General features: G+C 36.5%; 1 protein-coding gene across 1 annotated transcript; it reads left to right on the forward strand.

The window, feature by feature from the left end:
- The first annotated feature begins 6989 nt into the window (after positions 1-6989).
- DMRTA1 (DMRT-like family A1) lies at positions 6990-11660 on the forward strand. The gene is made up of 2 exons (XM_004678021.2): positions 6990-7641; positions 10728-11660. Exons 1-2 carry the CDS (start codon positions 6990-6992, stop codon positions 11573-11575), a joined length of 1500 nt encoding a protein of 499 aa, XP_004678078.1. The 3' UTR covers positions 11576-11660.
- Positions 11661-16708: the final 5048 nt, after the last annotated feature.

The following is a 16708-nucleotide window of genomic DNA, read 5'->3' on the forward strand; positions in this document are numbered from 1 at the left end:
TTCTTTGCAATTAACTTATCTAAGATACAGTTTTTAATTAAACTTCTTACTAGACTGGCTTAGTATTTAATACAGGCTGTTCACTCTGTTATGATTTTTAACATTTGATAAAAGGCTTTTACTTCCTGAGCGCAAGTGGTGCTGTCTGTTTAAAGACTGAATTTCAATGAAATGTTTTCACACACATTAATTTATTAAGAGTGGATAGCATCAGGGTATGACAAATCACAAAGCTTATCTCAATCTCTGAGCATCAATTTACTTTAAATATCCTGTGAGTTAAGAAACAAGAGTTTCATAAGTTTTGAGCCCTATTTACACAGTAGACTTAGATCCATTAAAGTAAACTAAATAGAGAGCATTATTGCTTTTGAACATGTTCTTATGCAATTAACCACAGTGGCACCAAGGTTTCTTGTTATAGTCTTTAAGTCAACAGCTCTCTTTTATAAAGAATTGTTTAAATCAGTAAGTTCACAAAAGCAGTGTAATTTAGTCAGGCAACCATCAGTGTATATTACAATGATTGGAGCTGTGCAAAGTTTTCTTCAATTCCCTCCCAACCATACTTAACAGAGATTTGAAAAATGGTGATTTTTTTTTCTGAACTGAAACCTTGTAGAATTATTTTCCTAATGGAAGTCTGGATATCCCTGTTATTTTAGGAGAAAGAAGCATCAATTTTCTAGTAAGAATCCAGCCACTTACAAGAAAAAAGAATACATGAGAGATAATGAACTGAAGTACATATTAGAATTCAAATTCATGACTGCTTCAGGAAAAAAGTGAGTAACATAAGTAAAAACTTTAAAAAAAACTGATAATTCAGTTTTTAATTCAGTACATTTATTTATAATAATTTATTCTGAATAATTAATTGGAAATAGAGAAAACATCTTATGCTCACATACTCATTGTTCTCTTATTTGGAGCAGATAGGTGATGAAACATAAATGTTATGAACTAGAAAAATTAAGTAATTATTACGTGATTAAATAATGGGAAATCAAAAGCTATATATCTGATGTTGATGTTTGAAAAAGTTGTTACAATGGGATATGCTTGCACTAAGTTATGTTAAAAGTATTAATATACAATATTATCATAGCTTTTTGGGGTATAGAAAAAGATTAGAAGGATATACCCTAGTGTGTTAATCCATCACCTTAGTAAGCAACTATGTTTCTACAATCTAAACATTTTGAAAAGTACTGGAATATAATTACAGAGGCATGAGAAATGTAACTCTATAGCTTCATAAGATTATTCCTTTAAGAAAAAATACCTTATTTAATAGTTAAGAAAAAGTAAACCCTAAGCTAGATTTAAAATAAATCATACTCCAGCTTGTATAAACATCACAGAAGTAAACCGGAAAAGAATAATTTTTAATGCACTGGAAATACTTCTCAAAAATTTTAGCATGCAAAGGAAAAGTAATGTGATATTAGTGTTTATTCATCCAACTTACAAGTATGTACTGTGGCATCCATTCTTGATTTAAAAAATGTGTTAAGTGTTTACTGTGCTGGGCATTTATAATTGCATATTGTAAAAAATCGCTACTTCAATATTCCATCTTTACTAGTTTCCGGTATGCATGCTCAGCTATAGGAAACGAGCTCATAAAGCAACAAAACAGAACAGGTTGTACCCTTTTCACAATTTATGTCCCCTTGATAGTAGAACAGTGTGTATTATCACCAGCTGCCTCTTGGCCATAACAGAGCAGGTATCAGAGATGATCTCCACTTTCTGAAGATGCACAGTGCTGTGACTAGCTCAGCTCTGGTGCACTGACTCTCCTCTCCTCAGTTGCAGAATATTCTCAGGAGAGACCATCTACTGTTAGATACTGGTTTTGGTGGAGTAACATTTCTTGACCAATTACATATATCACCCAAAATGTCCATCCTTCATTCAGCAATATCTCAGGAAAGGTTATGCCCCAAAGGAGGCCTGTTTCTTCCCAGACCTGGGCGCCTACCCTTTGGTGTACCACAGTACAAGAACTGGTATTCATTTCACCCTGAAGATTGTGGCATTTCAGTCATGATAATGCTCATTGTCTTTTGAAATACCTCAGGAAAAGAGACATGCAGTTCAAACTCCCTTCAAAATTAATGAAACATGACATTAGCATATACAGCATGGCTTGGGGAAACTTTGGAGTAGATGAGCCATATAAGGTATGCTCAGATATATTCTGAAACCATGGGGAGAATTGTATACATATTTATGCATGAAAGAATAGGCAATTTAAGTCTTTCCAGGTCTTCTGTCCTCTTGCCAAACCCTTCTCACACACCAAGCTAAGTATGTGTATTTAACTTTCCTTTATCAATAGGTTAACACAAGACATCCTGCCAGCAGGAGAAATTTGACTGAGGGGTTAGCAATAAAATTATTTTGAGATCAAAAAAATTAATGAAAACTTCAGAATACACTTGGCTACAGGCTTGAGTATAACCTTAGAGGGTTTTTTTTTTGTTGTTGTTAGTGGCAAAGGTGAAGCTGAGATGGTTAATGTCTTGCCCAAGATCTAATAGCTTAGTTACTATTAGAGGCAGGACTATATTTACAGTTGCTGAATGCTTGGTACAGTGAACCAACAAAAAGTGGCAGTTGACTATTAGAGTTTAGGATAAATGGGGCATTGGAGTGGAAATGGTTAATGCTAATAAAAAGATACAGTGTACAGGTGGTTTTTAGCTTAGGAGAAATTCTATTATTGGTTGCTTTTTCTTCCTTTACATATGCTTGCCTTTACAGTTCCCATTTCTATGACTTTTTTTTTTTTAAAAGATTTATTTATTTATTCATATGGAACTGGGGTACAGGCCAGAGACGTGGAGGGTGAGAGGATTCACCAGAGACAGAGAGAGGAGCAGAACAGGCAGATCGACAAAGTACACTGCTGAGGGGAGCAGCGGGCGGGTCAGGAGAGGTCTGCCTCGCCATGTGGTCACCTCCGGGGCAGGCAGGAATCGAACTCATGGGGAAGTGGCCTTAGCTTCTCAGTGCTGTGCTTTAACCCACTGTGTCACCAGGGAGGGCCTCTATGACTTTTTTTTTAACCTTATTTAGAACGAATTTGTAAGTGAAATATTTGTGATACTAACAAAACACTTCAATTAAAAACATGTTTCTCCTTTTTCATAACCTCTTCTTTTGGTGAAACTGTTGCCACTGCTAAATTGCAGCTGTTAACATCTCAGTGATTTATTAGAGCAGTTATAGTATTCAGTTATAGTACTGTTAGATGGAGTAAAAAGGGGAAAAAACTATACATAATTTGAAAAAGAGAGAACACATAGCACTATATGAGAAGGGAAGAGATGAGATGCAGGCTTTGCTTTCTATTTGAGAAGTCAGTACAATGTTTCTAAGATATACAAATACACCATTTTGAGGTACTAAAGTTAGGATTATCTTTCCTCAAAATGATCCAGGCCATTTATATCTTCCTCTTTCAGAGGTGACAAATGGTTTATTTAAGTCTTATAAGAGTATAATTGGTAAACAATAAACTGCATGTATTCATCATACACAATTTGATAAATTTGACATACACACACACACACACAGATAAAATTATCACTACATTTGGATAATTACATTATCACCAAAAATTTTCTTTTGATTCTTTCTTTTATCCTACCTATCCTCACTGCCTCACTATAACTGATTTCTAGAGCCACTATAGATTTCTAGGATTTTTTGTAATTTGCATCATATAGTATATGCTCACTTTTTTAAAAAAATTATTTATTTAATCATACAGAACTGAGTGCAGGCCAGAGGTACAGGGGTGGTGTCTCGCCAGAGACAGAGTGGGTAGCAGAACAGGCAGATTGACGAAGTATGCTGCTGAGGGGAGAAGCGGGAGGGTCAGGAGAGGTCTGTTACGCCATGTGGATTGCCTCCAGGGTAGGCTGGGATCAAACTCATGCTGAAGTGGCTTTATCTTCTTAGTGCTATGCTTTGACCCGTTGCGCCACCAGGGAGGACCCAGTATATGCTCACTTTTATTTCTCTCGGGATATTTTTAAATTCATTCATGTTGTAGAATGTTTCCATATACTTTCATTTGTGACCACATTTCCATTATATGGCTATATCAACTATTAATGGGCATTTGGGTTTTTCTGTTATGCTGCTATAGCGAAATTGCTATGGATTTTGTCTTTGTATGCACATTTACTTTGTTTCTTTGGGGATCATACTTAGGTGGAATGGCTGGTCATAGGGTAGGTGTGTGTATATTTAATTTTAAGAAACTGTCAGCTATTTTCCAAAGTGGTTGTACTTTACATTTCTGTCAGCAGTGAATGAGAGTCCAAGCTGCTCCATATTTTGCCAATACTTGATACATTCAATCTTTTAAATTTTCATTATTCTTACTAGCTGTGTCATGGTAATATGTGGTAGTTTGTTTGCATTTCCCTAGTGACTAAAGCTGTTCAGCATCTTGTGTTTATAATTTCATGTAATTTTGCTGGTGACATTTGTTCAAATTTTTTGCTCCTTACAAAACAAATGGTTGTTTGTCTTCTGATTGAATTTTGAAAGTTGTTTATATATTATATGTGAAAGTGCTTTATCAGATATACAGCTCTTTTTTCCTCTTTAATGGTATGACTTCATTCTTTCACCATATTTTAAAGAAGGGAAGTATTTAATATTGATGAAGTACAGTTTATCAACTTATTTTTATTGTGGGTTATATTATTGATGTTATACCTTAGAAATCTGTGCATAACCCAAAGTCACAACGTATTATACGTTTTATGTCTATGATAGATTTTAAATCAGTTTTTGTAGTTGCATGAGGTATGGATCAAAGTTAGTGCTTTTTGCTTTCAAATGTCCAGTTATTCCAGCAAAATTTGTTGGGAAAAAGCTATCCACCACTGCATTGTCAATGTACCTTTGTTTATAATTTGTTGTCTGGTTATGGGTGAATCTTTCTAAATGTTCTGTTCTGTTTCACTGTTCTATACTGTTCTGAGCACTGTAACATTTTGAAAATTCTTGAGATAAACATAGTATTAATGTTGAAAGTTCAATCTTTTTCAAAGATGTTTTGGCTACTCCTAATAGTGCTTCCTTAATATTTCCATATTAAGTTAAGAATGGATTTGGCATTTTTACCCAAAAAAGCCTGCTGGAATGTTCAGTGAGATTGTATTAATCTATAGGTTACTTTTAGGTAGGATTGTCTTCTTAACAATGTTGAGTCTTCTTACTTATTAATATGATAACAATTCCACTTGCTTTTGTCTCTAATTTTTGTTAGCAAACTATGGCATTCAATATTTCATATATTTTACCATTTTCCATGTAAGTAGACACACATTTTATTTATTTATTAAAATTATTTTCACTTCCTTGAATGAAAACCAGTATCACTTGCCTTGATTGAAAGTTAATTTGGACAATCATTGATAATCGTGTTAAATTCTAGGTAGACAATGTTACTTGCTGAGATTCTTTTTAATTTTTTTCTTAAAAATGACAAATAACAAGTCTTAAAATTCTGAAGATGTGATTACATTAAGCTGTGGGTTTTATTTTCTGTTATGCTTCCATGTCTTTAAAATAATAGGAAAAAGAAAGTGTTTTCTCATTAGGTTATCCATTGTACTGTAATGAACCACGTCGCACAAAAAACTCATGTTTCATACATTGGATGTGGATTCCATAGTTGGAATAACTGTTTTTTAAGGAAGGGTGATTTGAACAAACATTTAGCAGTGGGATAAAGTTTGTGTGTGATGGGATCGACAGAGTTTAGAAATTTTGAGAGTTCTAAACCTTGGTTGTATATGAATCATCACCTTGAGCATTTGAAAGACTTACATTAAAATAATCATACAACTTAGATTGGGGTATCTTTATTTTTTTAAAATTTCCTCAGGTAGTTTAATGCTTAGGACTGGTAGAGCCATAGGCTAACATCTTGGATATGGATATGGGAGGGTGTGATGTTTGTGATGGTGTGAAGTGGGTGAGCAGGAGAAAATCCAGGTTGATTAGCAATGTCTACCATGGAATGGAAGAAATGTCATTGTTACTTGCCTTAAGGGCCAGACTATGAACTGCTTGTAATGACTACTTAATATTATTTTGAAGAAGTGACAGAGTTCTGGCTTTCCTTTCCATTAAAAACATTAACGTATATTCTGCCTTAACTAACAGAATCAAAGTTTGAATGAGTAAATAAACAGAAGGATCTGAATGAATCAGTTCTCAGTTACTTATCTGTTGGCTTCATTGTGCTCTATAGCCCATTTAAAATTATGCATCTTTTAGATGGGTGACGTTTGGAGCCTGCAAAAACTATACTTTCTCACTAACATTGATCATGCTTTTATCCTGGAGATTTCACTTGGGAAAAAAGGGGCGGGGTGCGGGGGGAAGAAAACCTCACTTCTACAATTTCAAACTTGCTAAAGAGAACCCTGGAACTGGGTTTGAAAAAAACTGGAATCTAATTTAAGATCAGTCAAAGGAAGGGGACAGACGTGAAGATTACTTCATAAAAATGAAAGTCGAAGGATTTATGGGAAATAAGTTAGAAAAGGACTTCATTAAGGAAGGGACATTCTTAGCCCATGAAGGCAATTTCTGGCATGTCCCACCTCCCCTCCTCCCAGACGGACCCTCCTCTCCGCCCCTGGCCCTCCCTCCAGGGCCTCTTCTCTGAGCCCGGACTCCCGGAGGGCGGAGTAGCTTCTCAGGCTGTCTTTCTCCGGCTCAGAAGTGCCCCGGGACTCCTAAAGGCACACCGGCAATCTACGCTTCTTAGCATCCCAGGCTCTTCGAAGAGGTCATCCCCAAGTCGCGACGGGAATTGTGTAAAACTGTTGAGGTGTGGGTGGGAGGCAGCTGGACACCCACAGGCCCTCCAGCCCCCGCCCCAGGGGTAGCTGTGGGCAGCACGCTCGCACTCACGGGTGGCTATTCTCGCTGGACACGTCTCCGAGATGGAGCAGTCACAGTGTGACAGTGGAGATCGCAGCGGCCGAGCCCACCTGGCCCCGGGGCTGGTGGTGGCGGGGCCGCCGGCCGGGTCGCCCGCGTTGCCCGTGCCCCCGGGGATACCGGTTCCTCCAACTTTCCTGCGGCCGCCCAGCCTCTTCCTGCGGGCAGCCGCCGCCGCCGCTGCAGTAACCACTGGAAGCGGAGGCTGCCCGCCGGCTCCAGGTCTGGAGAGAGGGGTGGGCGTGGTGGGCTGCGGCTACCCACGGACACCCAAGTGCGCCCGTTGTCGCAACCATGGCGTGGTGTCGGCGCTCAAGGGCCACAAGCGCTTCTGCCGCTGGCGGGACTGCGCTTGTGCCAAGTGCACCCTGATAGCCGAGCGCCAGCGCGTTATGGCTGCCCAGGTGGCGCTGCGCAGGCAGCAGGCCCAGGAGGAGAGCGAGGCCCGGGGACTGCAGAGGCTCCTATACACGGGACCCTCGGGGCCCGGGAGTCGCGCCCCGGGTGGCAGCAGGCCCGAGAATCCGCAGGCTTCCAGCGGCCGTGCTGCGGAGGCGGCGACTGCGCTGGGACTGAGTGCCCTGAGACCGGCGAGTGCCCTGGCAACCCCTGCTTTCGACGTTTTCCAGGCAGATTACACTGAAGAAAAACAAGGTAAGTTGATGTTTCGTTGTTCTTTGCAAAAGAAAATGGTTGTTCTGCAAACAAACTCGTTGAAACAAGCAGCCACGTCCTGCAGGCAGGCCAGTGATGTAGAGCAGCACGTAGGTTTTAGGAAACTGCCCTGCGATATTGTTATCTGTTGTTGCATCACTTTTAAAGAATCCATAGGCGGTGGGATAAGGCAGTTAAACATTAAAGAGTAAGCGATTCACAGGAGCAACTTTTGCAGAGAATGGAGCTGTGTGTCTGCAATTGCGGTGATTGTCTTTAAGTAGAACTTAGTAGGGACATCCAGAAAAAAGTTTAGTGTGAGGTCCTGGATTTTAATCTAGTTCAATACCCTCTTCTGCTGTAAACCCAGAGTTAGTCTCTTGCTCTAGAATAGAGAAACTCAGCGATGCTTGGGAGCGCCATTGGGACAAATCTTTGGCACCAGTTAGAAGGGTAGAGGCAGAAATCTACCTTTTTATCACCTCTCCTTAATTTTTTTTTAAACAATCCAATTTTCCTTAACTATTTTATAGCTTCTAAAAGTGCATGATGTTCTAATGTTTGATGTTTCAACTCTTTCCATAGGAAAGAAACTTAGGTCCTCCACATTTGTAAAACTATTGGCTATGAATTTAAAAGTTCAATATTGTGGATTTCTTCACCAGTTTAACTTTTCCCCCTTTATTCTTTGACCCCAGATCACTTTTATCCTTTGTGTAGCTTAAAAAGAAATCCACATACCTATTTTATATCTACTTATTTTGATTAGGTCAATTCAAATGAACTTTTCCTGTTAATGTATATTCTACCATATCTTAGTGAATATCATAGCTCTTTACTGGGCCCACTTGCAGTGAAAATGTCATTGCAGTGTTTTCTCAGAAATACAAAGATAGGTTGTATCATATGAGGTTATATGATAATGATATAGTAGCTTATTAATTAGAAAACTTCCTTGAAGTGTGAATATTGCAGATTTTAAGAGATCATAGGATATACTTTTGAAGCACTCTCTTCCATATGTAAGTGTGGCATATATCATTTTGTGTATACTCAATCTTTTTGCGCATCTTAATTTAAATCCTTAGACAAATTTGACTCAAAAATATCAGAGGCCTGAAAAGGCCTGAGAAGCCAAAATTACAATAGGGTAGAAGCGAAAGTTAGAATTATATAAACTAAACTGATTGATCATGCGACAACTCTGCTAGACATTGTTTTGTGTGACTGAGTTTTTTAGTCAGTTTTTTAGGAGTTCCCCAATCAGTTTTTTTATAGGATCAATTATTTTATTATTTGCCACAATTGACCCCCAATATCTAAACATCTACTTCCATGGCTTTTCTAAGCTGGTTGCTTTCTCTTGCATAAATCTATGAATTATATTAAGGTAGTTTATTTAACTTATCCATTAGATGAAGACAAACAGTGGTGCAGAGATGAATAAGACTTTTCTACACAAAAGAACTTTATATTAAAAAGGAAGAAAGTGATATGTATCCAAAAACTGCAAGACATGATATACAATAACAAAAGTAAGGAAGTAAACAGAATTACAGGAATTGCGAAGATAGAGAGATGAGATGAATGATATCATAATATTTTAGAGACACTTTTCTAGGTAGTCTCATGCAGTTAGTCTTTTATTACATAATATTGTACTCCACAGATACAATAAGATAACAAAAATATTGCACATAAATTGCTGTAGAGATGAATTTTGAAACTTTACATAAGTGGGCATGCTAGTAGCAGACCAATGCCAATCTATTGTCATTTGTCAGACTTTATTAGAAAACTTTAGCATGTTAAGTTGAAAATACTAGAAACTTTGCACTTTTGCAGGAGCAGCATATTTTGTTTGCTCTAATGCTTAAGTTATATATCATATATAAGCCTCAAGGTGCTAAATGGCATGAACACTTTAATTTTACATTAAACATTAGATTATTTCTTGAGAAAACAGAAATACTGCAAATAGTGACTGAAAATCATGATTTTAGATAGCATTTCTCCTTGCATAAACTTTGTAGAAAAGAGTTTGACAGAAATACTCTATGTATCCTACTTGATGTTTACTTTTTCTGATAAGAAGAGATACAATGTCCCTAATGTAAGAGGAACTATATACTAAAATAACAATTTTTCAGCCCAAGTAGGCATTGAAAAACATCTTTTTGTGTGAAAATATTTTTGAAAAATTTGCTCTAAATAATAGAAGAGTTTCCTCTTCTGGTAATTTGAAGCACATTCACAATATCATGCTTTCATAACATTTTGAAGATTCATACAGATTGTATGAATGTGTTATTGCAATTTACAATTTACTTTTCTAAACAACTTCATTGTAAACTCTTTTTTAAATACTTCCTAGGGGTCAAAAGAGAAAGTCCATATTTCACAGAGGGTTATGAAAAATACCAACTTATCTTTCTTGTAAAACAATAAGCATGGACTCTCATATAATTGGAGATTGGCACAGTAGTCGGTAGTCATTATTGGTGTATATTTTGAAATGAAATGAATGCTTTATTATTTTTCACATTACTCAGGTAACTTAGAACTTGAAACATGAGCATTAAAACACCAGTTGTTGAGATTTAGCACTAGTGATGAAATAGAATATTTATTTTCATACTAACATTGTCCCTTCTTTTTATTTTTATCTGAACATAATGATTTATTTAGTTCATCTTACATAGTGCCACTGTGAAAAAAAAAAACCTACTTGGATAACAACAAAACTTGGGTAACATTTAGGCAAATCTCAACTTATCAGGTGGGGCAAATAGTGTAAGATATTTGTGCAATTTTAACTTGTGGGAGTAACAATACACTCTTAACTTCCCAAGTCTAAAGAAACTGTAGCATTTATATATTGTGTATCTTTGTGATCCTGAAAGGACATAACAAGTGGCATTTCCCACTACTCTATTATAATTTTATCATTTGAATTTCTTATAATGAATAAGTATTGCTAATATATTATGAGGTCAATGAAAGCTTTTATCCAGTATCATTTGTGTGGGGGCAGTACTATGTTCTGGGAAGTTTTCCCTTTACTTGATTCTTTTTTTCTTCCCCAGAACAAAAAGAGAGTAAATGTGACTCGTGCCAGAGTATACAAGAAGAATTGGTCTCCAAATCACATCAACTTACCCTGGGATCATCTCCTGAGTCTAATGGTATCATTGGAAAACAAAATGTCAGGTCATCTATTTCAGAAAACTCGAACAAGGATGATAGCATTCTGTCTCCTCACCCTGGGGAGCAGTCAGGAGGTGAAGAGAGCCCCAGGTCTTTATCCTCCTCTGACCTGGAGTCAGGAAATGAGAGTGAGTGGGTCAAAGACTTCACAGCCAGCAGAGGCAGCCTTCCCACAGCATCCTCCAGACCAAGAGACCCGCTTGATATCCTAACCAAGATTTTCCCAAGTTACAGGCGCAGCCGGCTAGAAGGCATTTTGCAGTTTTGCAAAGGGGATGTGGTCCAAGCCATCGAACAGGTTCTCAATGGCAGAGAGCACCGAAAAGGCGCCAGGGACCTACCAAGCTCAGGAGAACTGGAAAACACAGCTTTTCAGAGAGTTTCCAATTTTAATTTAGCTGGAATTGGTTTTGGAACTCTAGGGAATAAATCAGCCTTTTCTCCTCTTCAAACCACTTCAACTTCTTATGGAGGTGATTCAAGTCTATACAGTTTAAATCCTAGACTAGGTATCAGTCCACTACGGCTGGCATATTCTTCTCCAGGAAGAGGGCTATCTGGTTTTATATCTCCCTACCTCACTCCTGGGTTGGTACCAGCTTTGCCATTTCGGCCAGCTTTGGATTATGCCTTTTCGGGGATGATTAGGGATTCTTCCTACATTTCCAGTAAAGACTCATTAATTGGTGGCAGACTATATTCCCGACCAAATCAAGACAATCTGTAATGTATCTGCCCATTCTCTCTTCTGGAATATTATTAGAGGCATGCACTACAGACCCCTTCCCCACACCCTCACCCCCACATTTGTTAATGTGGTTCACAATATATGTGAGTGAATTATCAGGTCTTGAAAATGCTCTATTTTTTCAAACAGTATATCGGGTTTGCAATCTGATTACTCTTAGCATTTATTAAATGACAGAAACATTTTAACGTTTTATGTGCCTTGAATAAAGCTACTTCTGGAAATATTTTTACTTTAATGAATTTTCTCCTTAAGCGATCGGTTGTAAAATTCATATTTTAAAACTATACCTCTCTTTATTTTATTAAAACAAAATTGTGAAATATGTTAGTGCCTGCACTCCAGCATTGATAGAAAGAGCCAACAGGAAGAACTGAAAAATTGAGTTACTGTAAAACTTTAAAACTTTTCCTTCCCCTTGTTCCTTGTATACAGGAAGTTTATTCAAGTATTTTAAAATATTTTATCTGTATATAAAATAATTAGTAGTATGTAAAACATTTAAAAAAATTGTAGTTTAAATTTTTGTGAATATCTTATTTTCATTCATTTCTACTATTTGTGATAGCAAGTTCCATAAATAAAACACTTTTCTTTCAAGTTTAAAATTTCAGAGGGTGCTAAAATAAAACTTAGGAAATGAGACTACGCCATCTCCTGGCTACTATCCCAATTGCAACTCGGTTCTGGTAGCGCTTAGGAATTAGAAAATAGTTTCTTAAATAGTCTAAGTTAATAATTAAAAAAAAAAAAGTCATTTTGGGCCCTCCCTGGTGGCACAGCGGGTTAGGACACAGCACTGCAAGTTAGCCGCAGCTACTTCAGTGCAAGTTCGACCCCCTGCCCCGGAGGTGATCCACATGGCGCAGCAGACCTCTCTGGTCTTGCCCACTGCTCCCCACAGCGGTTTACTTCCTCAATCGGCCAGCTCTGTCCCCCACTCAGTCTCCAGTGAATCCTCTCACCTTCCCTGCACTTCTGGCTTGTACCCCAATTCTGTATGCATAAATAAAAAAAATCTTAAAAAAAATAGTGATTTTGAACCATATAGCCTGGTAGTTTTTATAACAAAACAAACATCCTTAATAGACAAGAATCTTAATCTTTAAGTGTGCGATCCCTTCATCTGGGTAAATATCTCCTTCCATATGTTTGTGATAAGAACTTCACAGTGGTCCTGCCAAGGTAAATATATATTATTCAGAAAATTTAAATTGCTGCTCAGATAAATACCAATTAACTTTACATAGATGATGCTGAATACATTGAAGAGTGACATAAGATAGGGAAAAATTGTCATTAGAGGCTTTTCTAGGAGTTTAAAAATACATTTTGTTCTCCATCTGGAGCATTTGAAAGCTATTTATATCAGTTAGTGGAAAGTCCCTGAAAAAACTGCTTATAAAACAGTTTTATGAAGTTGTTTTAATGTCATCACTTTTTTAAAGGACAGTACTTTATTGTTATTGTGAGGAATCAGTGGTAGCCCAGCTGAGGCAAAGAGAGTTGATGAGTTAAAGATGGTTTTGAGAATATAAGTAGTATGATTCACAAAAGACTTCTTAATTTATCTCTGATTGTGTTTGTTTGTTTATCTATATATATGCATATAACTATATGTACATGTATATTATAAACTCAAGCCCTATCAGTTCTTATCATGAAGGCTTTTTCATGAAGCCAATTAAGAATATATTCTAAAATATGTATTTCCTAGGAACTATTATATTAAATGATTGAATAGTATCTTATGCTGAGGATATGTTTAATAGGCTATGACTTAATAATGTAATTGTGAGAAAGCATATCTTATAAAATTTGATAGTCAATAATTATTATTTATAAAAAGTATTAGGTTCTAAGCCTGAACTATAGTATAATGCCTGATCAGTAATTGATATTTTACTAATATATACCAAGTGGTCTATTATTTTGCATAATAGGTCTCTAGAGTTTAGTAATGATATTTTTGTATCTACTTGAGAGATTGAATTACTTTTAAAATGGAAAGAACATTAATTTTGGGCAATATTTAAATTTTTATAAATAATTTTGTAATCTTAAAACTTAGTTAACTTTCATGAGTATCATTTCATATGTTTCCAATAATTTTAGAGATAAAATAGATGTATAAATAGGTTAGTTTGGTCAACCATTAACTTGTGGGTGAGAAAATAGAGCAGAGTTCATCTTCATGGTTAAAATAATAGAGTGAGTCATAAGGATTGGAAGTTGCTTCACCAATTTCAACTAGATTGTAAGATCTGAAGGAGGATTCTTATCTAGTCTGTAGCTCTATGATTTATGGAACATAATAGGTGCTCAATAATAGTTTTCAATAGGCTGAATTAAATCGAGATAAAAATAAAAATACTAGTTCAGGAACTCATTCACCCACTATTTATTCAACACCTACTTTGTACCTGCCACTGTAGTAGAACATAGGGGATAAAAGGTGAACAGGACACCCAACTTTGCCTTAAATTTTGCAGCCTATATGAAAACAGCAAATCAAAGAACGCTGGTTACTATTTGAAAATGTGTTCTGTGTAATCCTGATGTTTGTGGCCTTGGGTGTTACTTGAAGCCTGATCTCCTAAATTACTAATTAGGATTAGGAAGAAAAAGGGGTGACATCTGTTTTCATGTTGTTAATTTAGGGACATCCATTCCATGTGCCCGAAAGGTAAATAACTTTTAGATCTATGGCGATGAAGTGAGCAGAGAGGAAGTTTTGTTCACTTGAAAGGAGTCTTGTTTGGAAGTCACCCTAACATCTCATAGTCTCTGGGTCAGTTACTGTATGGCCCAATCCCACTTTCAGTTTTGCTTTGTAGAACTCTTCCATTTCAGGATGCAGAGGTGTCCAGGTTTAAGCTCTTTCTAGCTATTCTTGGAAAATGAATTAGAATTGAAGATAATGTGAGCCAAATGATCTGTTTCCTTTTTTTCCTGTACTTCTGCTAAAACTTAAGGATTCTGGCAGCTTTTAGACCTTCTCTCCTAGAAATGTCTATCTGTGAACTTACATACATGCTTATTTTTGAAATAAAAAAGTCCTCAGAATATAAGAGAAGCTTGGGAGATAAAGGACCTTCTTAAAGACTACAAATAGTATCATTTACTTGATGCATCACCAGTTTGAGAAAAGTAAGGCTTACTGGTCTTCATGAAGGGCAGTTAGAGTTTAGAAAGAGGTACATAACCTTTTGGTCAAGGACAGTGAGAAAAATTCTTGCCCAGATCCATTTCTCCCATGCCCACTCATTGCCAAAAAATCCTGTTACTTATGTAACATTACAAAACTAGAGCCTTGGTTACTTGATATCATCCACTCTGAAACAGAAACTGTTTTGATATAATGGCAGAGCAGCTGTGCCAAACACTAAAATAACTTTTGTTCACAATATTTTATTCATTTATTTATTCAAATGAGAGAACTTCATTACCATTATCTCTTTCTGAACTCCACACTAGTGATGTGTGTTTAAGAGAGACCAGATGATAAGGATGAGAACCATGAAGATGTCTGTTTCTCATTTTTGCTCACTTGGTGATTGAAAAATACTGGCATTTTAATTTTTGTATTGTGTCACAATGTCATCAATTCAAAATGACTACATTATGTAGGAAGTATGAGGAAGTACATCATTTAAAAATTAATGCACAAATGATGTCTTACCAAAGCATCTGTATCAAACAGTTGCTTTAAAATAGCATTTATTAAAATCCAGCCTAAAGCAAGTTCAGGAAAATGCAGGACCAAATATTGGGTACAATTTTGAGAAAAATGTAGGAAGTTGAGCAAAAATGGCAAAAAATTATTCATTGGAAAATCCATATCAGGAAATAAATCTTTAAAGTTCATTGTTATTTATGGACAATATATATTGGAGAACTGCAGCTGATCTTTTGGATGTCAGGATAAATTTTGACACAATTCTCACCCTGTCTCAATCAGGTGAGCCTATATAATACTCAAGACCTTAGTCATACAAAATGATCCATTGCACTCACAACTAACAGTGGAGAGAGATCTTATATTTTTTATGAGAAAAAGTTGTGTTCATTACATAGTAGTAAATTTACTATGGATTATTGTGAACCATGACTGTTTTTAAAAGTCTGTTGAAATTTACATTAGATTCATTAAAATGAAATACATAGGATGAGAGTTTTAAAAATAAGGTTTATAAGTATTTATTTAGAAATAAAGTGAGTAAGGTTTATTGTATATAGTGTAAAGTTCATAGGAAGTAAATAGTACAATAAGAAAATTCAGAAGAATATAAGAAAGAACTTTTTGGTGGTTAATAACAAAAAGTGAAATGGCTGCCTTGTGTAGAAATGCTTTCTCTATTCATTGAAGTTAATAAGTAGAAATTACAAGTCAGATCTGACTGATGGTATTATTTTTTAAAGATTTATTTATGCATACAGAACTGGGGTACAGATCAGAAGTGCAGGGGTGCTGAGAGGCTTCACCAGAGACAGAGTGGGGAGCAGAACAGGCAGATCGACAAAGTAGCTGCTGAGGGGAACAGGGGAGCAGCAGGCGGAACAAGAGAGGTCTGATGCACCCTGTGCATCATCTCCGGGACAGGGATCGAACTCACACTGAAGTGACTGCAGCTAGCTTACAGTGTTGAGCCCCCAGCCCACAGCACCACCAGGGAAGGCCCAGAGTGATGGTATTTTTATCAGTGTTGGAACTAAGTCATTTCTCGAACCAACTATGATAAAGTTTTCTCTTAATAAATGAGTTTTATTTCTAAGGCCATGAAAATGAAAACAGCTTATTTGTCAATAAAATTTGTTGCAGTTTGGTTCGTCAGAACTTTTTATGTATCGATAGCCTCTTAGTGGTAGATAACAAAGGAAAAAACAAAGTGCAGTGTGTGAATTTACAAGGATTCAGGGTGGACGAGGTTAGCATGAGATCAGTAGGCGTGCAAGGCATAAAAAAGATGAGAAGTGCTAAAAAAAAACATAGAAAAGCACTAAAGATAAAACTGAACACATTTTTGAAAAGTATGCACCATGTCTTTTGAGAAGGAGCACTTGCTTTGGAGTTGAGGAAATTTGGGATAACCTTTACACCTTGGACAATTG

Source organism: Condylura cristata, unplaced genomic scaffold, assembly GCF_000260355.1.
Source record: "Condylura cristata isolate star-nosed mole 26May11 unplaced genomic scaffold, ConCri1.0 scaffold00006, whole genome shotgun sequence".
NCBI classification, from domain to species: Eukaryota; Metazoa; Chordata; class Mammalia; order Eulipotyphla; family Talpidae; genus Condylura; species Condylura cristata.

Coding starts and splice junctions, on each gene's coding strand:
- DMRTA1 (XM_004678021.2), top strand. CDS start 6,990: ATGGAGCAGTCACAGTGTGACAGTGGAGATCGCAGCGGCCGAGCCCAC. Junction 7,642..10,727: donor TTACACTGAAGAAAAACAAG/GTAAGTTGATGT, acceptor TTTCTTCCCCAG/AACAAAAAGAGAGTAAATGT.